Below are 18,499 nucleotides of genomic sequence, written 5' to 3' on the forward strand. Positions count from 1 at the left end.
ATCATAGCCGGAAGTCCTGAGTTCAAATCTTTCCAAACCCCATTTACCTCCCCAATTAAATATGTCCATGTTTAGTACTAAGCAAAAATACTAGACTAAGCATGAGCCCAGAATCTAATTCATTCCACCAAAAAGAAAGAGAGACCAGATCAAGTGCTCTTTCACAAACGAAGAAAAAACATGAAGAACTGTACCATGCTGGCTAGTATAACTATAACAAATGTAATCATACAGCAGCTGATGGAAAAAAAAAAATACTAAATTTTCTCATGTGTTGGATGAATGAGAAATATTATTTCTGCTTTTCAAAAGGCAAAATCAATTTCTTCTCTCTTATATACTCTTCAAAGTTTGTGCTAATGAGTGCAATAGTTGCAGAAATGCCTCCTCAAATGACAATAACTCCACGACTAAAAGAATTTCTACATAACCCCCCCCCCCCCTGGCTCAATAGTCATATCTGAAAAGCACCTCATGCCACAAGGCCTGACATAATCCCAAGGGAAGATATTTCGATGCTTTAGCCAGCTAACATTCCTGGATCTATAATATTTGAGAAAAAATAAGGAGCAGGAACCACACACAGATTACCAAGAACAAAGGGTAACATCAATTAAGGAATACCCTTTTGATGGCAACACCTCCGCATTTTTGCGCGAGTTGAATGGGACAACACGGAGAACTGTAGACTCTGATCTGCTTACATCAAACTTCATCCCCAACTGCACCATAAATACAGACAACCTCAACAAACTCCCAAGTAAAGCATAGCAGAGACAAAAACTAAAATGCTAAACATCAGTACCTTAACTGCCCACAAAAGAATGGCTTTTTCTGTGGGTGATCCAGAAATCTCAACATCCTCTCCACCCTACAAGTAATGAGCTTGAATATATCAAGTTTGCTGATGCAAAGTTACACACGGGATGCTATCTCCTCTCTAGACTGTTCCTCTCTGGTTATTTTTTAATTTCAACTCAAAGTAAATTTGGCAAAAGGTCCCTCTCAAATACTATACAGCATGAGGAAAGCTTCATTTCTCTAGTACAATAATACTGGCCCCTCTTAAATCAATCTACATACAGACAACAGAAACGCTGTAGCATTTTCAAGAAACCCAGACCCAGAACGAAACATTAATCAGCTGTCAATGCTTCAGTTAAAAAATAAAAAAATAAATAAAAACCTTTAATTTTGGCTAAAGAAAATGAAAGCAGAAGGATGTTGTTGCAAAGTAAAATGGAAAGCCATTGTCTCATAAGCACTTCCAGAAGCAAGCATAAATCTTTTTTCTTCACAAGTAATGAAAATCTAGCTCATGCCCATATCACAGTTGTAGGACTTTCTTCACTTACATGAACAATATTGCTTCTCCAAGTCTCATGTATAAAAACAGGTTTTTCACCAGTCATTTCAATTCCAGCTTGTTTAAGATTTAACAAATGTAAGCATGTGTTTGTCTGTCGACTGGGCAACACTTCCTATCATGTCATTAGAGTAAAACCAGACATGATAAGCTAAAGGAAAGCTCCACAAAAGACATTAACGGAACAAGGAAATGGGACAAATTGAAAGACGATATTGCAAGTTTCTCCCAATTCCTTCTTAACCCAGCAAATTATAGCTAACACCAGAAAAACAAGAAGAGAGAAGAATAGTCATAAATGATTGGCCATATTTGAATAATTATTAAAGTGAAAATGACAAATAGAACATGTCAAAAAAGTTAAACAGCCTGATAAAATTCACAAGCAATGATTTTGTGGAATTAAACTACCTTGAATAAGGGGGAACATCTCATTGTCTATTACAACTGGTTCCAGATAAATAGCCATACCTTTGGTACAAATACATTGGCTTGAGTATTTTGTGCAATACCCTCGTGTAACAGAGATGTGACCACTTCATGCAATTTTGAGGAGTCATTTGGCGGATCCAATTTCTTTTGACCAGCATAAGCTTCAACCACTGTCATCTACAATAACCAAACTCCATATTAATCCTCATATTATACATGATAAGGAAGCTGAAGATTACTCAAAATGTTCTGATCATCAGAGAACAAAAGTGTGAGATTTTGTGGCAATAACCAAACTGCATATTAATACTCATATTATACATGATAAGGAAGCTGAAGATTACTCAAAAATGTTCTGATCATCAGAGAATATAAGTGTAAGATTTTGTGGGACTACAACCAACCGTTCTAAAAGCTTAAATTGTTAGATAAAGGCGTGGTTTAATATTTAATTATTCTAACACTCTCCTTACACTTAGTCTGGCCTTTTTTGCCTAGTACTAAGCATGAAAATTTTAATTGGAGAGGCAAATGGGGCCTGGAAAGATTCGAACTCATGCCAGCTCTAATACCATGTGAGATTTTGTGGGACCACAACAAACCATTCTAGAAGGTTAAGCTGTTAGATGAAGGCATGATTTAATACTTAATTATTCTAACAAAAAGAAAGGAAGAGGAACACAAACAACCCCTGCTCCCAAAAAAATAATGAATAAATAAATAAAGAAGCAAGAAAAAACTCACGCATACACAAATAAAAAATGCACCCTAAAGGTAAAGGAGGACAAAATTTTGAGGAAATAAGCAGATGGCGTCAAAAGAAGGATTCCAAAGCTAACCTGATTTAGGGTCAATGTCCCAGTCTTGTCACTGCAAATGGTTGTAGCTGATCCCATAGTTTCACAGGCTGAGAGTCTACGAACCTATGGATATAATACTGTTTATAACTGTACTATTGAAGCAGCACTCCCATCTATAATCATTAAGAAAAGGAAAAATCACTAGTGTCCCAGGGAAATTGGACTTGCCAGGGCTTTGTCAGCCATCATTTTCCGCATCGAATACGCCAATCTGATATACAGAATCAATTGTGCAATAAACAGTAGTGAGAATTTAAAATACTAAAAGTAAAAGGGGAAAAAGAGGAGCGACAATCCCTTCTTGCTGATAAGTTTCTATATGTCTAATAGCAATTCATACTTACGTCAAGGTTACAGCCAAGGGAAGTCCTTCAGGAACAGCGACCACCACAATAGTGACCTGAATACAGTTTGTCAGTGAAGTAACTAGACAGAAGTAATGTATATACATATATAGATGTAGAGACAACTTGTGTATAAATATGAGTGTATTGATGAACAAAAGAAGAACGAGGCATTGTACTTACTGCAATAGTAACAATCTTAATGATGTCATCCACAACATGACTGATGCTGGTGTGTCCCTTAATAAATTGGACATTTCCATAAGCATCTTCTGTATTTCCGGTAAAGTACCTGAAAACTCATATCATATTAAAACCAGAAAGTTTATGAAAACTTGATATTTCCCAACTAAATTAAGAAATTTGACAAACTATAACTGACCTCACCACAAGGATTACAAGCACAGAAAGAGCTACTGCAAGACCAACAATGCCTATAAATGTTGCAACACCATTCAAGCGCACCTAGTGAAGGACATTTAAAAAACACATTAGGATGGGATACAAGTATATTAAAATAAAGGGATTGCTAATTTGCTAAATTAGGATAAATGCTAGAAAACCTGTAATGGGGTCTCTTCACCAGTATCCTCTGAGATACTTGCCATTAACAATCCCCATTCAGTATTGATTCCAACACTAGTTACCTGAAGACAAGTTAAAGGTCAGAAACGAAAAAAAGGAAGACCTGAAAGAATATCTAGTGAACTTATCTTAGAAACATGAATGAGATGATAGTGCAAACAGAACCTACAAATACCACATGCCAGTAGCACAATAAGAAGGCAGGTACATTACCCAATTCTAAGATAAAATAATTGTTATTGCAAGTTCAAAATGGTTCAACAACAATAAAAACAGCAAAATTGTTTCTGCCCAAGCTGGCCCATATATTTCGGTTAAATCAGCAAATAGATCTGTTTCAATTCATTAGTTTAACTGAAAAACAATCTTCACGGAATCTTGTGTAATAAATATGACTCCGTCTATCATTCTATGGCACAGGAAATTGCCCACGCACACAAATCTCACTCGCATGCACACGCGCACTAATGCACGGTGCACATACAAAGTAATGATCAAAGTGACTGCTAATGATGAAAGGGTGAGAAAAAAGGCACTTGGTCTGGCTTATAAACACTACTAGAACCAGTAGATGGAAATGCAAGCAACAATAAGCCACAGCAAACTTGTAGTTATAAGTAGGGGTATGCGCTATTTTGAGCATATTGTTAATAAAGAGGATGATATCTGACCATTAAACAGACTAAAAAGAATTTATAGGGCAAAGGACCCATAGTTAAATCAATAGTCACCGGACAAAGGAGACTGAAATTCATTGCAGACCACCTTGGCCAGTAGAATGAATAAGATTGGCAAAACAGATGGTACTTGCAACAACTTCCCCCAAATGAAATCATTAATAAAAAAAATTGTGAAATATGTCATTAGGTTGAATAGATCTCCAGTTAATTCAATAGCTTGTAACTTTAAAGCCAAGACAACATTGAGAATCTGGCACTTCAACAAACAGCATGACTTGTCAATCCTATTCTTGACCAAAATTTTCAAACTTCTACTTGTAACAGATCGAGGGGAAGCCCGAGAGCTTGGAGCTCCAGAATGCAGTAAAGAAAAATCTGCAAAACTAGTGCAACGCCCAATTCATACTGATAATGTGAGATTCAGAAAAGCTTTACCCACTCTGAAGAAACTCTTGTACGATTTCACCAATGAAGCTAAATGAGAAAGAGCCAGACAAACATGAATGTAATCAGCAATTTCTCTGCAGCAACATAATCATTCAATAGAAATTTTTCATTCTCGTATTTGACAAGCTTGTTAACCAGTCCGCTTTGGATTTCCGGATAAACATTCTAGAGATAAATTTCTCATTTTATTCCCAATACTCCTATCCATCAACCACTTCATGACCATAAAAAAGCATCATGGGTATTGCAAAGAGGAAATTGTTACCAGCATAGTGCCAACACCATCAGCTACTTTGCAACCGGACATCAAGAAAGGTGCTTTCTGATCCTTGTGAACCTGCCAAAACAACACATTTAGAAAAATACACTACAAAAGTTCCTAAGAAAATGCCGAGATATGCATAGCTCACATATTCGCTTTCACCAGTCATGCTAGATTCATCAATTGCAAGAGAGTGACCACTGACTAAGATTCCATCAGCGGGAACCTGGAAAATCCAGAGACAAATTGAGTAGAAATTAAAGGCTCATAGCTGAAGGATGTCATAGATGCACCTAAGGCACTCACCTGATCACCTGTGTTCAGAGGGACAATGTCACCAACAACAAGGTCATGTATAGAAACCTTGATCATCCTACCACCTCTCATTATCTGTGAAATTTTCAAAGTGTATATCAACCATCATCAAGAATAGAAACAAAAAATTATAAAAATTATAAAAAAAAAACAAACAAATAAAATAAAAGAGTATAAAATGAAAGATGTATACCTCTAATTGGATATTCCGTTTCTCCTCATTTAGATTTTGAAACTGTAGAGATTGTCGATAGTCACTGACAGCTGATTTAGAAAACATTGAAATGACCATTAGACAAGTGTACTGCTTTAATGGTAAAATATGCTGTGAAAGCCAAAAACACTCATCTTGGGTAATTAACAAACTGCAATACCATAATCAAACATACTGACACCCTAAAACTCTAGTCCAAAGAAGAGTTTCCACACCTGTTACAGCAATTACAAGAAAAACAGCAAAGGCAATGCTTCCTCCATCATACCAGCCTTCCTTTATACCCTGTCAAGAGATCATAATGAGGAGCACGTACATGGGTGTAACCACATGTGCAGGAAAAATGAAAAAGAACACATTCCATACATATGGGGGCCCAAAAAAAAAAAAAAATCCCTTACAAGGACCCCATAGACAGGAGCAAAAGAAATCGATTTTTTTAAACGGTTTACACTTAACTTCTGTAGTAGGATAAACTGGTGGAAACATCTAGCATAAAGCAATACATAAGAACAAAGAGAAATCAAAACTCCCTATGCAGTGTCATTCCATATTAGCAATAGACTGTTTTTTCTTGACATTCATCAATTGTTGCCCCTATATTATGCCACAACATAGAAAGTTCCCAAAACCAACGCAAAACCTTGAAAGACAGTTTTGACCAAAAAAAAAAACCTTGAAAGACAGTTCTCTATGATAAAATATGACAATCTGTTTAATGAAAAATAATGAAAGGATCATAATAAGTTCACCTCCCATCTTCCGATACTAGACTACAGTCCATATTGATGTAAAATATCTCCAAGAGAAAAATAATTCATCTTTTACAGAGTCCCATTTAGTGTACTCTCATACCAATTACCCAAAGCCATGAGCATTGTCAAGAGTATGTATTAGCATGCGAAAAAAATCAACAAGAACACAAGAAACCTGCAAATAAATAACATGTAGTAGAATATGGTTCATATGGTCACCATAATAAGAAAAAGGTTTATCGTATAAAAATTACCAAGCTCCTAAAAATAGAAAATATTGCCGTAACATCTATTCTAGGAAAAGCAAAAAGACCAAGTTTACCTCGGTCTTTATTCCAAGCGCCAACGATGCTGCAGCTGCTACTATCAGAATGATGAGAGTCAAGTCTTGCCAGGCTTCCCAAAGGAACCTCTAGAGAAGAAAACAAATGTTATGACACTCTAAGAGGCGAAATCCACTCCTCATAGAAGTCCTCAGGAAAATGTAAAGGATAAGAACCACAAGCGAAAGTACCAGGAAACTCCGTCCCTTCTTTTGAGGATATGTATTGGAACCAAATGCATTCCTCCGCTTCAATATATCAGTCTCATCCCCAGAAATTCCTCTCTCTAAATTTGTCTTCAACATATGGGATAAACCCTTAACCTGATGAAGTGGCAATTGACACATCAACAAACTGAAAATATTGGCTTCAGAAAGTAAGAATTGTAAAAGATGAACTTGCCCCCCCATATTGCTGCAGAGCTGAAAATTTGTGGTCACGAGTCATGGATGCAAGTTCCTCAAGTCCAATTCCATAATCACCAATTGCAGTAGGAGGTGTCGCATTTGGACCTACCCCTGTATTGCAGTAGATGAATGAGAGGATTTCAGCAATCACAAGGTGTACAGAAGAAAAGCCATGCATAACTGTTTAGATTTTAGGATCACAAAAGAGAGGGAGCAAGAAATCACAAATGACTATGTCTTTGCTTAATCAACTTAATGCAAGACTAGATAGCTCTTGTTATAGAGCACAGAGGGACACATTTGATACACCAAATCCTAACTACATTAATTAACATTGAGGTACCAACTGATGGCTCACAGAACTAAATAAATTTGCGATAAAGAAAGTTTTCAGTCTTGGTCCTCTGACCACTTTCGGGCAGGAGAGGAAAAGAGAAGCAGAAAGCCTTTCAGGGGCATACAGCTTGATGCATCTTGTCCTAGAACAGTTGGCCGTCCACAGAACAGCTGGCTGTCCACACCATTTGCAGTTCTGACACGCTGAATAGCTTTTTTATAACTGAAGGAGCTATTTTCTGACTAAAAGATCGTCCCGAGGTAGATGATTATTGCGAAATGCTAGGTGCCTCATTCAACAGCAGTAATATATGTGGAAAGCCCATATTAAAGTCAACACAATACTTCATATAGATAGCCACTATCTTTCACTGAGAATGGCTCAGAAGACATAATTCTTATTTAGAATAAGTCTGACCAGTGACTGCCAAAATGTCGTCTTCTCAATTACCAGCAAATTCCAGTTGAACCACATACAAAGTCAAACTTGTTAACATAAAACCTTCAGAAATAGATGTGGGGATAAGCAAAGAGAGACTTATTTACCAATCTGTCGTTCCCCTGCCAATCTGAAAAGCACAGCTGCCTAATGCAATTTGTAGTGGATGGTTAGAACCAAAATCCATTGCACACATCAAAGGAAACGTTTGTACCAAATTAATCTTACTCTTATGACTTGTGCATGGGCTCTAATCATCCTTCGCCGTTTCTCTTTGTCTTCTTCCTTTCTCAAGTCTAATGTATATCGAAACCGCCGGGATGCATTCAACACTAGAGCTGCTTGCTGCAAAGTTGAAGGACCTTCAGTTCAAATCTGTTCATCTCAAATCAACTCATGTAACTCATTTACGGATTATATAATGATGCATGTAGTCTCCCTTCAGCTAATGGCCTTTAAGCTTGGTTACACTAGACTTGACCGGTACAATTTCTTTTTATTTTCAAAAAAAATGTTTAGCCGGTTGGATTGAGCAATTTCTTTTTTGTTTTCACTTAATTAATGAAAATCATGCAATATGCAATGCGCTAATTCTAACGACATGTGATTTCTAATTAAATGGGCCTAGCAAAAATATCAGAGCATCTCGCAATGTTAAGTTAAAAACCACATTAACAGCCATAGATATGGTTTCTAATTAATACGCAATTTCTTTTTTGCTTTCACTTAATTAATGAAAATCATGCAATATGCAATGCGCTAATTCTAACGACATGTGATTTCTAATTAAATGGGCCTAGCAAAAATACTAAATGACATGCATCTCGGTGAATCTAGCCCTAATGACGTGCATATAACATTTTTTTCTTTTTCCTAAAAGAATGCATTTTATCCTAAATAATAAAACTAATTTAACCTATGACATTTTTGTATTTTTCATGAACTTCGAAATTTGGTGAAATGTGAAAATTACCTAATTAGACTAAGATCCTATTTAATTTATATTAGAATTAGGTTGAGCCTAATCCTAATTTAAACTAAAACATTATCTTAACCTAAATAATCCTAAAATGCAATATATCTAAAAATGCCTAAACTTATAATAAATTAAGAAAAAACATTATCTAAAATTAAACTAAGTGCGATTTAACTCTAATATGCGATGATGTACAAAATATGCCCTAATTCCACATGACATATGCATGATGATTTTCTTTTTGTATTTTTTTTATATGAAAATTCTTAATTAAAAACCACTCAAATCTAACTAAAGTGAAATGATATCTACTCTAAATACCTTCTAAACATGTATTCTAAAATAACTAACCTATCGTGCAATTAATTCTAATCTACATGATGCAAATGCAATTTTTGTATTTTGGGATAAGTAAAGAAATAAAAAGATAAGTACCATATCATTCATGGTCATCAAATACATTATCCATCATTCGAATTTGGAAATGATATCTAATCAATGTGATTATTTCGCTAATAAAATCGATAAATTGATCTTAAGCCTTAAAGATCAAGATAGCAATTTTATTTCCGCGTGATTAATTATTCCATCTAAAGCCTTATAGATGGAATAAAAATTGGTGTGTGGTTGCGAATTAGGCAATAAACCCTACTGGAAATATGCCTATCATATCGAAAATGCACGTAAGATATTGAAAAGCATGTATTATGCAATAAAACATTCAAATCAAATTTAGATAAGATAATTACCTAATTCCGCAAATAATATTACCAAATTTGAACTCAATGGAATTGACTCGATGGATGACCGGCGGTGGCTCACGACGTATCGAGGGTCACGGCCCAAGGGTCAATGGCGAGGGTAGTGCTCGGCTCCTGATCTCGAGGCAAGGCAGCGACAGTGGGAGGCTCAGGGAGTTGTAGCTCGCCCGAGGAATTTGTGAACTCAAACCTACAAAACAGAGAAACCGCCCCCTTGGCTCGACACCGGATCCACAGTGACAGCGACAACCGCAACTTGATTCGTCGGTGGAAGGGGCAGCGAGCACGCTAAGACGTCTGTCTTGATGTAGAACAGATTAGAATAAAGCAGCAGTGGTGGCATGGGTGAGGCAGGTGGCGGTTGATGATGGATCGGCAGCCGCGGGCGTTGAAGTTGCGCTTCACACTTTAAGACCCCCACCGGAAGAAGACAACCCCAACTTTTTTAGTTTTTTCCTCTTTCACGTGCTCTCTCCATGCACCTTGTCAGAGGAAACCCCACCCCTTTGTTGACCTATTGACCCAAAAACATAAAAGAACTCTCCCTGCTCTCTTTTACGAATCGTATTCCCTTCACGTCTCTATGCTGAGCGGGGGTTCGTCAAGAAACAGCAAACGTCTCGGGGGAAAATTGCTGGCGCCAATGTGCTTGGTTCATCTCAAGAAACACCAGGCTTCGTCAATGGGGCTTAGCTCAGATCGGATTTCGCCGAGGAGGGACGTGGCAGCTCTTCGCGTTGTTGACGTTGTGGGAGTTCGGAATCAAAACATACGTCTTCCACTTGAAGCGGCTTTGGAACAGGCGTGTGGCAGCAACAAGGGAACAGCAGCAATCGTGGGGAGCGTGATGGCTACGTGCAGCTCACACTCGAGATCATCGAGAGCGGAGTCAATTCATGTGCGGCGGACTAATTGCAATAGCACCGCCCAAGGAAGAAGACATCTTTGAAGGGTGAGTGTCTATAATGGCAAGAAACCTTTATTGGCTCTCACCTCTTTTCTTCAGACGTGTGGATGTGTTCCTTGCTTTTTGATCAGCACACATCTTTGTAGTTTTTTTTAATGTACCCACCGCCACGTATTGCTTGGATGAGCGTCAAGGCGGAGCAAATCGTGGGATTGAACTTGGGCGCAAGCTGGGACTCGTGGCTCGCGGATGCTTCGTCAGAAGGGATCACGACGCAGCTGAGGATGCTAGTGCAACAGCTCGTCCCGGTGGCGGTCTCGCAGTGTGGGGGCAGCGTCGTGAGCATGAGAGCGCAGTGATATGGCTGGCGAACCTCGCATGGCAAGGGACTCTCGACCAAGCTTGGCGGAGCACTCTATCTCTCTCCTATCTCACGTGTATGCGTGCTTTGAAATTCTGATTTGCTGGCCTCCATGATTTCTTCTTTTGGCTCTTTCTCTCTAAAGCTCTCTCTGCGTGCCGAAGTCCTCTTTTCAGAATTGTGGCCGTATGTATCGATTGTGTGGCCTACCATTTTTTCACAAAATTTGGTCTCTTTTATAGTGGTTCCGAGCACCATCTTCCATGGCAATTTTTGAGCTTTCTTTCTTCGTTGCCTCAATTTATGGTCTGCAAATTGGAGCAAAATCTTGCAATCGGCTTGATTTTTCCTTGGATGTTTCAATTCCTTTCCTTTTATCAAACTCATTGCTTTTTTTATTTATCAAATTTATTTGATCGAGAATTTGCTTCCACATTTACTATGATTTGAATATTTGCCGGAGCAAAGATGGCTAATCAGAATTTCCACATTCCATTCATAACCAAATCAGACTGATCGTCCCCTCATTTTCCTTTTATTCATTTTATTTGTTCTGATTCCTTCTTTTTTTAGGGGTTAAAATTAACTCCTTTTTTTATGCAAAAAATCCATGACTAGGTCGTCAAAATTTAGGTGTTAACACGGCCTAAGCTTTTTTATTGGATTTTCTAACAAAGCCATTAGATGGAGGTGTTAAATGCACGTTATTTCTGCTATCAACTACTTTTGGTTTAACCACTCTTAGGAAAATTGATATTTTTCAAAATAGAAGACCTATTTGAATTGAATAAAAGAACAAACTTTGCTCTCATTTATTTGAAGGTGCTAAGACATGTGGCCATAAGGGTTGGTCATTAGGGGTGTGCAAAATAGACCATTCCCAGTTCCTTAAAGTGGAAACCAATGATCTCCTCGGGAGGTAGTTCCTAAAAGTGGAATCAATGTCTGGGCAGTCCTGTTCCTAGTTCCAAGGAGAACCGGACCGGACCAACTAAATATACTTTTTTATTTTATTATTTCTTCAAAAAAAAATTAGTAAATGTGAACTAAACACTATTTCAGTCCAATTCCAAGTAATGGAAAAAAATAAGTGATTGATTCCATTGGACCGATCCAGTCCCCGGTTCCAGATTCCACCTTGGAATCAGACTCGACCAGAAACCGATCACCCCTATCGATCATGGCCTAGAAGTGAACAAGTAACTTAAGGTCATGGGGTCAAGGTGATGAGGCCATAAAAAGCAAGAGAAATATTTTGACTGATTTTTGAGATTGGAAAATATAACAAAGTTTTGCATCAAAGATTCGTTGATTTACTAGTTATGGCCCCCACCAACACTACCTTGGGTGTCTCTGGCGCCATACTAGGAACTTATAGAAGGCAATCATTCGATGTCGCTTCGCCTCTTAGATTTTTCAAACAAAAATATTATGTAACTTCAATAAATTATGCAAAAAAAAAAATTCTAAATGACTCTACTTATCACTATTTGTATTTTAAGGATTTTGATTTTTGAAGTTAATACAAGTCAAATTTTAGACGATACAAGAAAAGGAAAAAAAGAAAAGAGCAAGAGATAGAAAACAAAAGTGTCGCCACACACACCCTTAATCCCCGACATGAAGGCAATTAAAAATGCTTCTAGTCTAGCTACTATGGTGTAGTACTATGCGTGTTAAAAGTACAACCAACTTCTTGCATTCTATTTTCCTTCTCCCCAATGACAAAATTCCACTTACACACAATTTCGTCTAATTCTCAACTGTGGAGGATGTATGCAAGTTGGCAGTAACACCCTTTGATTATGGTTTTAGCTAACCAAGGAAAAAGAACCAATGTGCACTTCAATCCACAGCTATGGCAAAAGAGCTATTTTCTCACTTAGTTAGGTCAAGTACTTGGATCTAATTATGCCATTGCACTTGGTCCTCCATCCAAGTGCTCAACCATCTTTTCTTAGAGTATCCATCCACATATTTTTCGACTTTCTCCAAACATCTCCATCGTGACATCACATCATCCTCCCAAACCCTCCATTGTTTCACATCTCCCAATCTAGCCCTCCATTGTTTCACATCTCCCAATATATCTTACTCGGATGAGTTTTTTTATCCTCAATTGAAGCCATGCCAACTTTTCTTCAGATGCAGTCATTCCATCGTATGCCTTTTCGTGTATGCAAATCCAATGGAGCATTTCTATTTCTACTAACTCATTTTGTGCACAAATTGATACTTGACAACTCAAAGCTTCAAACTGTACAGCATTGTCAACCTTTATTATTTTGGGATAAGTGTATTGAAAGTCCTAAAATTTGTCATGAAAATGCAATTGAATCAAAAACTTTCAAAAAATACAATTAAGTCCTAAAACTTGTCACAAAATGCAATTAAATTCTAAAACTTTTAAAAATGTACAATTAAGTCCTAAAATTTGTCAAATTGATCCAATCTAAGTCTTTTTATTGATTACACTTTTTGAAAATTTTACAATCCGATTATACTTTCAAGACAAGTTTTAGAACTTAATTGAACTTTTTGAAAGTTTTAAAACTTGATTAAACTTTCGTGACAAATTTTAAGACTTAATTGCATTTTCATGACAAGTTCTAAAACTCCCAATGCACTTATCTCTATTATTATTGACTTGAAAAATTTTCTTCATGTGTAATTGAATTGATTGAATTCAATTCACTACTTAATGAATCGAATCTCTTGAACAAGCTCATAACAAATTTGTTGGAATAATTAAATATTAAATCACACCTTCATCTAATAATCTAAAAATAGTTTTTAAAATCCACCAAATTCTCACATAGTAACGAGCTTGTCTTTCCAAGCCTCTTTTACCAAATTCTCATGCATAGTAATTTTTTTGGGTGTCGAGAGCTAGAGATCTAGAATTCAAATTTTTCCAAGCCTCATTTACCACCCCAATTAAATATGTTTATGCTTAATACTAGATAAAAAGACTAGATTAAACATGAGGAAGATTGTTGGAATAATTAAATATTAATGCCACCCGTTTTCATCTAATACCACTCTTTTGAAGCCTTTAGAATAGTGTTTTTGGTTGAAAGTTAATACAAATCTTATCTTACCAAAAAAAAAAAAAAAACATGCTTTTTATCTCATCAAATTCTCACAAGATTGAACAACATCTTGAGTTGGTGTAAAACCAATATGTTTCATTTAATCACTTTGAAGTTCATGCGTAATCTCCGGTACCTCTAACCAGTCCATTTGGACAATGCCAACTACAACAATGAAATGAATTCGTTCCTAATATTTTTCTATGTTCTTATGCTCCAGAGATCTTGTTTGGAATTTGCATGGATACTTCAAGGATCTCCATCAGCCCAACTCTTTTTCCACTTGAGTCAATCTCATAATGTTGCAATTTCTTGTTGTGCAGCAAAAAATCTGTCATCTTACATGTCCAAACCCCTTAGAAGATGTCCTATATCTTAAACACATAAAGTGACACACCAACTTCCAGATAGAGTCACTGACTGATCAAATCTTGCATATTTCCCAAAACATACTCATTTTGGCTATGAGCATGGTAACATGCATGGGGAAAGAGAAATAAAGGAGGCACAAAGATGGTCCGTACATTAACACAAAATCAACTAGAAGTCTAGTCAATTGTGCAACATTGATCATATACTCCTTTAGATTAATACCTCACCATTAAGTTTCATAGAGTCTATGAGACTTATAAGTAAGACTCATAGTTCCTAGATTTGGTTTGTGCAATGCTTATGTGCAAATACTTAAGGATTTTTGAGCTAATCCAACTCAGCCCTCATCAGTTCCCTCAACAACCAAAGTGTCTTCATCTAATTTTTGCCCATGGAAACGTTTGCATTCCTTCTACAAACACGGAGAACTCAAAGCTAAGGAACAAGTTCTATACAGACGCTCTTCAAAATAATCACATGTCAAATTGCAAAATAACCCTATACAATCATGTTTTCCTTTTTCTCTACCGAATGGATCGGGTCCCCTGAAATAGGAACTACAGCAACATGTCAATAGGTTCTTCAATACAAAGGCCGATGACCCCACAAGTACCTGAACATTTATCCATTTTACAATCAACTACTTGAACTTAGTTTTTGTTCAATCATGAAATTTGACTCAATATGAGGCCTTTTTAAAGTAAACCGTGTCATGTGATTTTGCTGAGGTGGCTCGCTTTACAAAGGTTAAGCCCCATTACTAACATGGCTCGCCTACCAAGCGAATATGATTTTATCTACATATACATGTTGGGTGATGAGGAGAGATAGAGAGAGATAGTGCTGACTTGGACGATCTTCGCCATCCAATATGTCCCTAATGACATGGCATCGTTCCAAGAGACCACATCAGACATGATACATACAGTCAATGGCGGCATTCCTTCCGTGGTTTTAATAGGAGTTTCCATATTGATCCACATTTGAAAAGTTGAGGTGCTCGATTAAATTAAAGAAAGTTTGGGTGATCTATCGTAAGATGGGCAAAATTTGGGGTGCTTGTGGTGTCATTAACCCCTTAGCATTCAAGCAAACAACGAGTGTTATATCATAATTCGCACTTACTACATGCCCATTGCGTTGTGAGACATTGCAATTGAATGAAGATGGTATTGCATTAGCCTGAAATAGCAGTAACCTACATGCAGTGTACTGAGCATGAGGAGCACAAGTAGCGATTCATACAAAATGTAAGCAAATGAATGAGTTTTGACCATTTGCCGAGTCAGGTAGATTGGCTATATAATCGTAAGTTTCGCATTGATCGGACTGCAACCGTTGGGAAGGATTTCTCATGGCACTCTCCAGCACAATAGCAGACAAATAATCATCGAGACAACGGCATATAGAAAAAACACGTACACGTGATGTACATCGACAACCACCACGAATAAAAGAGGAGCAGCAAAATAAGAAATGAGGGGTTACCCTCCATCTTTTGAGAGTCTCTATGGAGGCATTCTTGGTATGCGTGATGTCGAAAGGACCAGGCGAGGACGAAACTCTGTCTTCGTCATCATCTTCTTTGGTGGAGCACCGGCCCGCCTCCACATCATGCTTCAGGCCGGAGGCCGGCAAGCCGGGCAAGGGCCCGTTCGACGACGGGGTACTCATAGTGATAACGAATCCGAAAGCTAAACACTGTCGCAAGGAGAGATGGCACGCCCCAGTGAGAAACACTAGGGGCTCATCCAGGGCCACCACCTCGTGACGAAAGAAGCACGAATCAGGATCAAACGCAGACAAAAGATAGAGAAAAAGAGACTAGTACAACTACAGACAGCAGGAGCAGAAGAAACAACGAGGCCGACGGAACGAGCACGGCAAATGCGCAACGGCGCAGATGTCTGATGATAACAAACGAAGGTGATAGCGGTGCAATCGGGCCAACATTTGGCGGCAGCGACTTTAGGGTTCGCAGCGAAAATAGGAGCAAACAGACTCTCGAACAAACACACGCAGGAACAGCAGATAAAAACCGAGCTGAGCTGCCGCGAGGCGGGGACAAAATCACCGCCGACGAGAATAGCGGAGGACGAGGAGGTGGAGATTACCGTCAACGGAGGAGAATTCCAGGTCTCCGGATCGAAGGAATGGTTGGCCAAAAGAGAAGACGATCCACCTGCTCTTCAATTTATCTCCGAACGCGCTTGAATGAAAAAAGAAAGGACAGCATTTTCCTTAGCTTTGCAGGTGGGCGGGGGGGAGTGCGAGGAAGCTTCCGCGGCAAATTATCGTGCGTCCCTCCATGTTGCATTGTCTTTTACTTTTTCTATTTTTAAATCATCTCCGTGTCTTGTATCGGAATCACGACGTTTTAATCAATAAAATATGTGTAGTATAAAATAGGTTTAAAACGTCGACATTCTTGGCCTTTTCTTCTTTTTTTTCTTTTTGTAAATGTGTTCTGGAACTTAAATAATACGGGGCTCTTTGTCAAAGGTGGGTCAAATGGGAGACCTTAGTGTAGAAAGTCCATGCAAGAAGAATTACGTCGTCGACCTCCCCCAGTTGGAAACAACAGTAAGTACTAAACTGATCCCGCAACCTGCGGTGTTGAAGAGCCCGGGCCCCTTTCGTCCCTAAATCGGGCCGCGTTTCTAGAGGCCAACATCAGATTTTCCGCGCGATAATAATATATACTTCTTAAGACACGGTCAACAATAAAACCCGTTGAACGGGTGGATCGAGTTGAGCTTGGGTTGGTTAGGTTGGTTGAAAAATGATCTCATTGAAGTTGACCTATTTCAATTTGTTTTGACAAGTAACTCTTACTCAATACATACCCCATCCAACCCATGTAATCAAAATATATATTATCTTAATCGAGAAACACTTAGATCCAAATGAAAGTGAGCAAGCGCAAATTGAGTAAGGGAGAGATAGTCATGAATATAGGTTGGATCTAAGTAAATTATAAACACACTTGACACTCGGTGTTATTTTTGGTTTCATCATTTTAAATCCATTTAAGACCCATTTACATAATATAAATAACTCATATAATAACTCGGCCTATAAATTCATGACCCATATTGACAAGATTAGTTAACAATGATGTGATTGATGGTAATGTGCAGTGAGAACATGAGAAAAATGCTGCTTGATTTTAGGTACATTCATGGCAAGTAATTTGGTCGTAATAGTTCAAAACTAATAATCAAACCAACTTGTCATAAAGCGAGTCAATGTCTAAGGACCAATGTTTTTATCTTTTTTCCACGAAAACTTGTAACTTGAAAATTTCTTCAAACCTCATATTCTAAAGGGAAAATGTCACAAATAGTCCCTATATTTTCACTCAATGTCCAATTTCGTCCCTGAACTTTCGATCGGGTACCGATTTGGTCCTCGAACTATTGATAAAATGTCATTTCTAGTCCCTAAACTTTCGAATGGCTCAATTTGGTCTTTGAACTATTAATAAAATGTCCGATTTAGTCCATGAACTTTCGATCGACTCAAGTTGGTCCCTAAACTATGATGAAATGTCCGATCTAGTCCTTCGTTACTATTTTTCTTTTTTTTTCCTTTTTTCCTTTTTTTCCTTTTTTTCCTTTTTTTTTCCCTTTTTTTTTTTTTTTTTTTCCTGCCTTGCGGCAGAGGGCTCCCCTGCGAGGGAGCCCTCGCCGGATCGGCGAGGGCCCCGCCGGCGTCCCTCGCAGCGGCGAGTCCTCGCCGATCTTGCGAGGGAGCCTCGCCCGACGCCGGCGAGGGGCTCTCCCCGCAGATGGGCGAGGGGCCGTCCCGCCGGCGTCTGCAGGGAGAGCCCTCGCCGGCGTCGGCGAGGGCGAGGGCGAGGGGCTCGCCTCGCGGCGTCCCGCAGCGGCGAGGGCTCTCCCTCGCAGATCCGGCGAGGGAGAGCCGCGCGACGCCGGCGAGGACGGCCCCTCGCAGATCCGGGCGAGGGCCGTCCTCGCCGGCGGCCGCGAGGGAGAGCCCCTCGCCGCGTCCCCTCGCAGCGGCGAGGGGCTCTCCTCGCAGATCCGCGAGGGAGAGCCCGCGCGAGACGCCGCGAGGACGGCCCTCGCCGGAGATCTGCGGGGACGCGGCGAGGGAGCCCCTCGCCCTCGCCCTCGCCGACGCCGCCGAGGGGCTCTCCCTCGCAGACGCCGCGAGGACGGCCCCTCGCCGGATCCGCGAGGGAGAGCTCGCCGGCGTCGGCGAGGGGCTCCCCGGATGCCGCCCCGCCGGCTCCGGCGGAG

General features: G+C 39.1%; 1 protein-coding gene across 1 annotated transcript in view; it reads right to left on the minus strand.

Annotated features, from left to right (window-relative positions):
- LOC104424212 (calcium-transporting ATPase 9, plasma membrane-type) overlaps window positions 1–16,483 on the minus strand; it is a 32,262-nt gene extending 15,779 nt beyond the window's left edge. The window contains 22 exon segments of the mRNA XM_039314840.1: window positions 625–647; window positions 650–722; window positions 806–871; window positions 1,838–1,975; window positions 2,638–2,721; window positions 2,827–2,869; window positions 3,003–3,058; window positions 3,186–3,294; window positions 3,385–3,467; window positions 3,566–3,649; window positions 4,980–5,051; window positions 5,125–5,202; window positions 5,283–5,366; window positions 5,485–5,555; window positions 5,721–5,790; window positions 6,583–6,672; window positions 6,775–6,906; window positions 6,986–7,101; window positions 7,873–7,912; window positions 7,994–8,110; window positions 15,723–15,998; window positions 16,349–16,483. Coding sequence (XP_039170774.1) covers window positions 625–647; window positions 650–722; window positions 806–871; window positions 1,838–1,975; window positions 2,638–2,721; window positions 2,827–2,869; window positions 3,003–3,058; window positions 3,186–3,294; window positions 3,385–3,467; window positions 3,566–3,649; window positions 4,980–5,051; window positions 5,125–5,202; window positions 5,283–5,366; window positions 5,485–5,555; window positions 5,721–5,790; window positions 6,583–6,672; window positions 6,775–6,906; window positions 6,986–7,101; window positions 7,873–7,912; window positions 7,994–8,110; window positions 15,723–15,908 — 1,815 coding nt within the window. The 5' untranslated portion in view covers window positions 15,909–15,998; window positions 16,349–16,483.
- Between the last annotated feature and the right edge of the window lie 2,016 nt (window positions 16,484–18,499).

The sequence above is a fragment of the Eucalyptus grandis genome, chromosome 6 (genome assembly GCF_016545825.1).
Source record: "Eucalyptus grandis isolate ANBG69807.140 chromosome 6, ASM1654582v1, whole genome shotgun sequence".
NCBI lineage: Eukaryota > Viridiplantae > Streptophyta > Magnoliopsida > Myrtales > Myrtaceae > Eucalyptus > Eucalyptus grandis.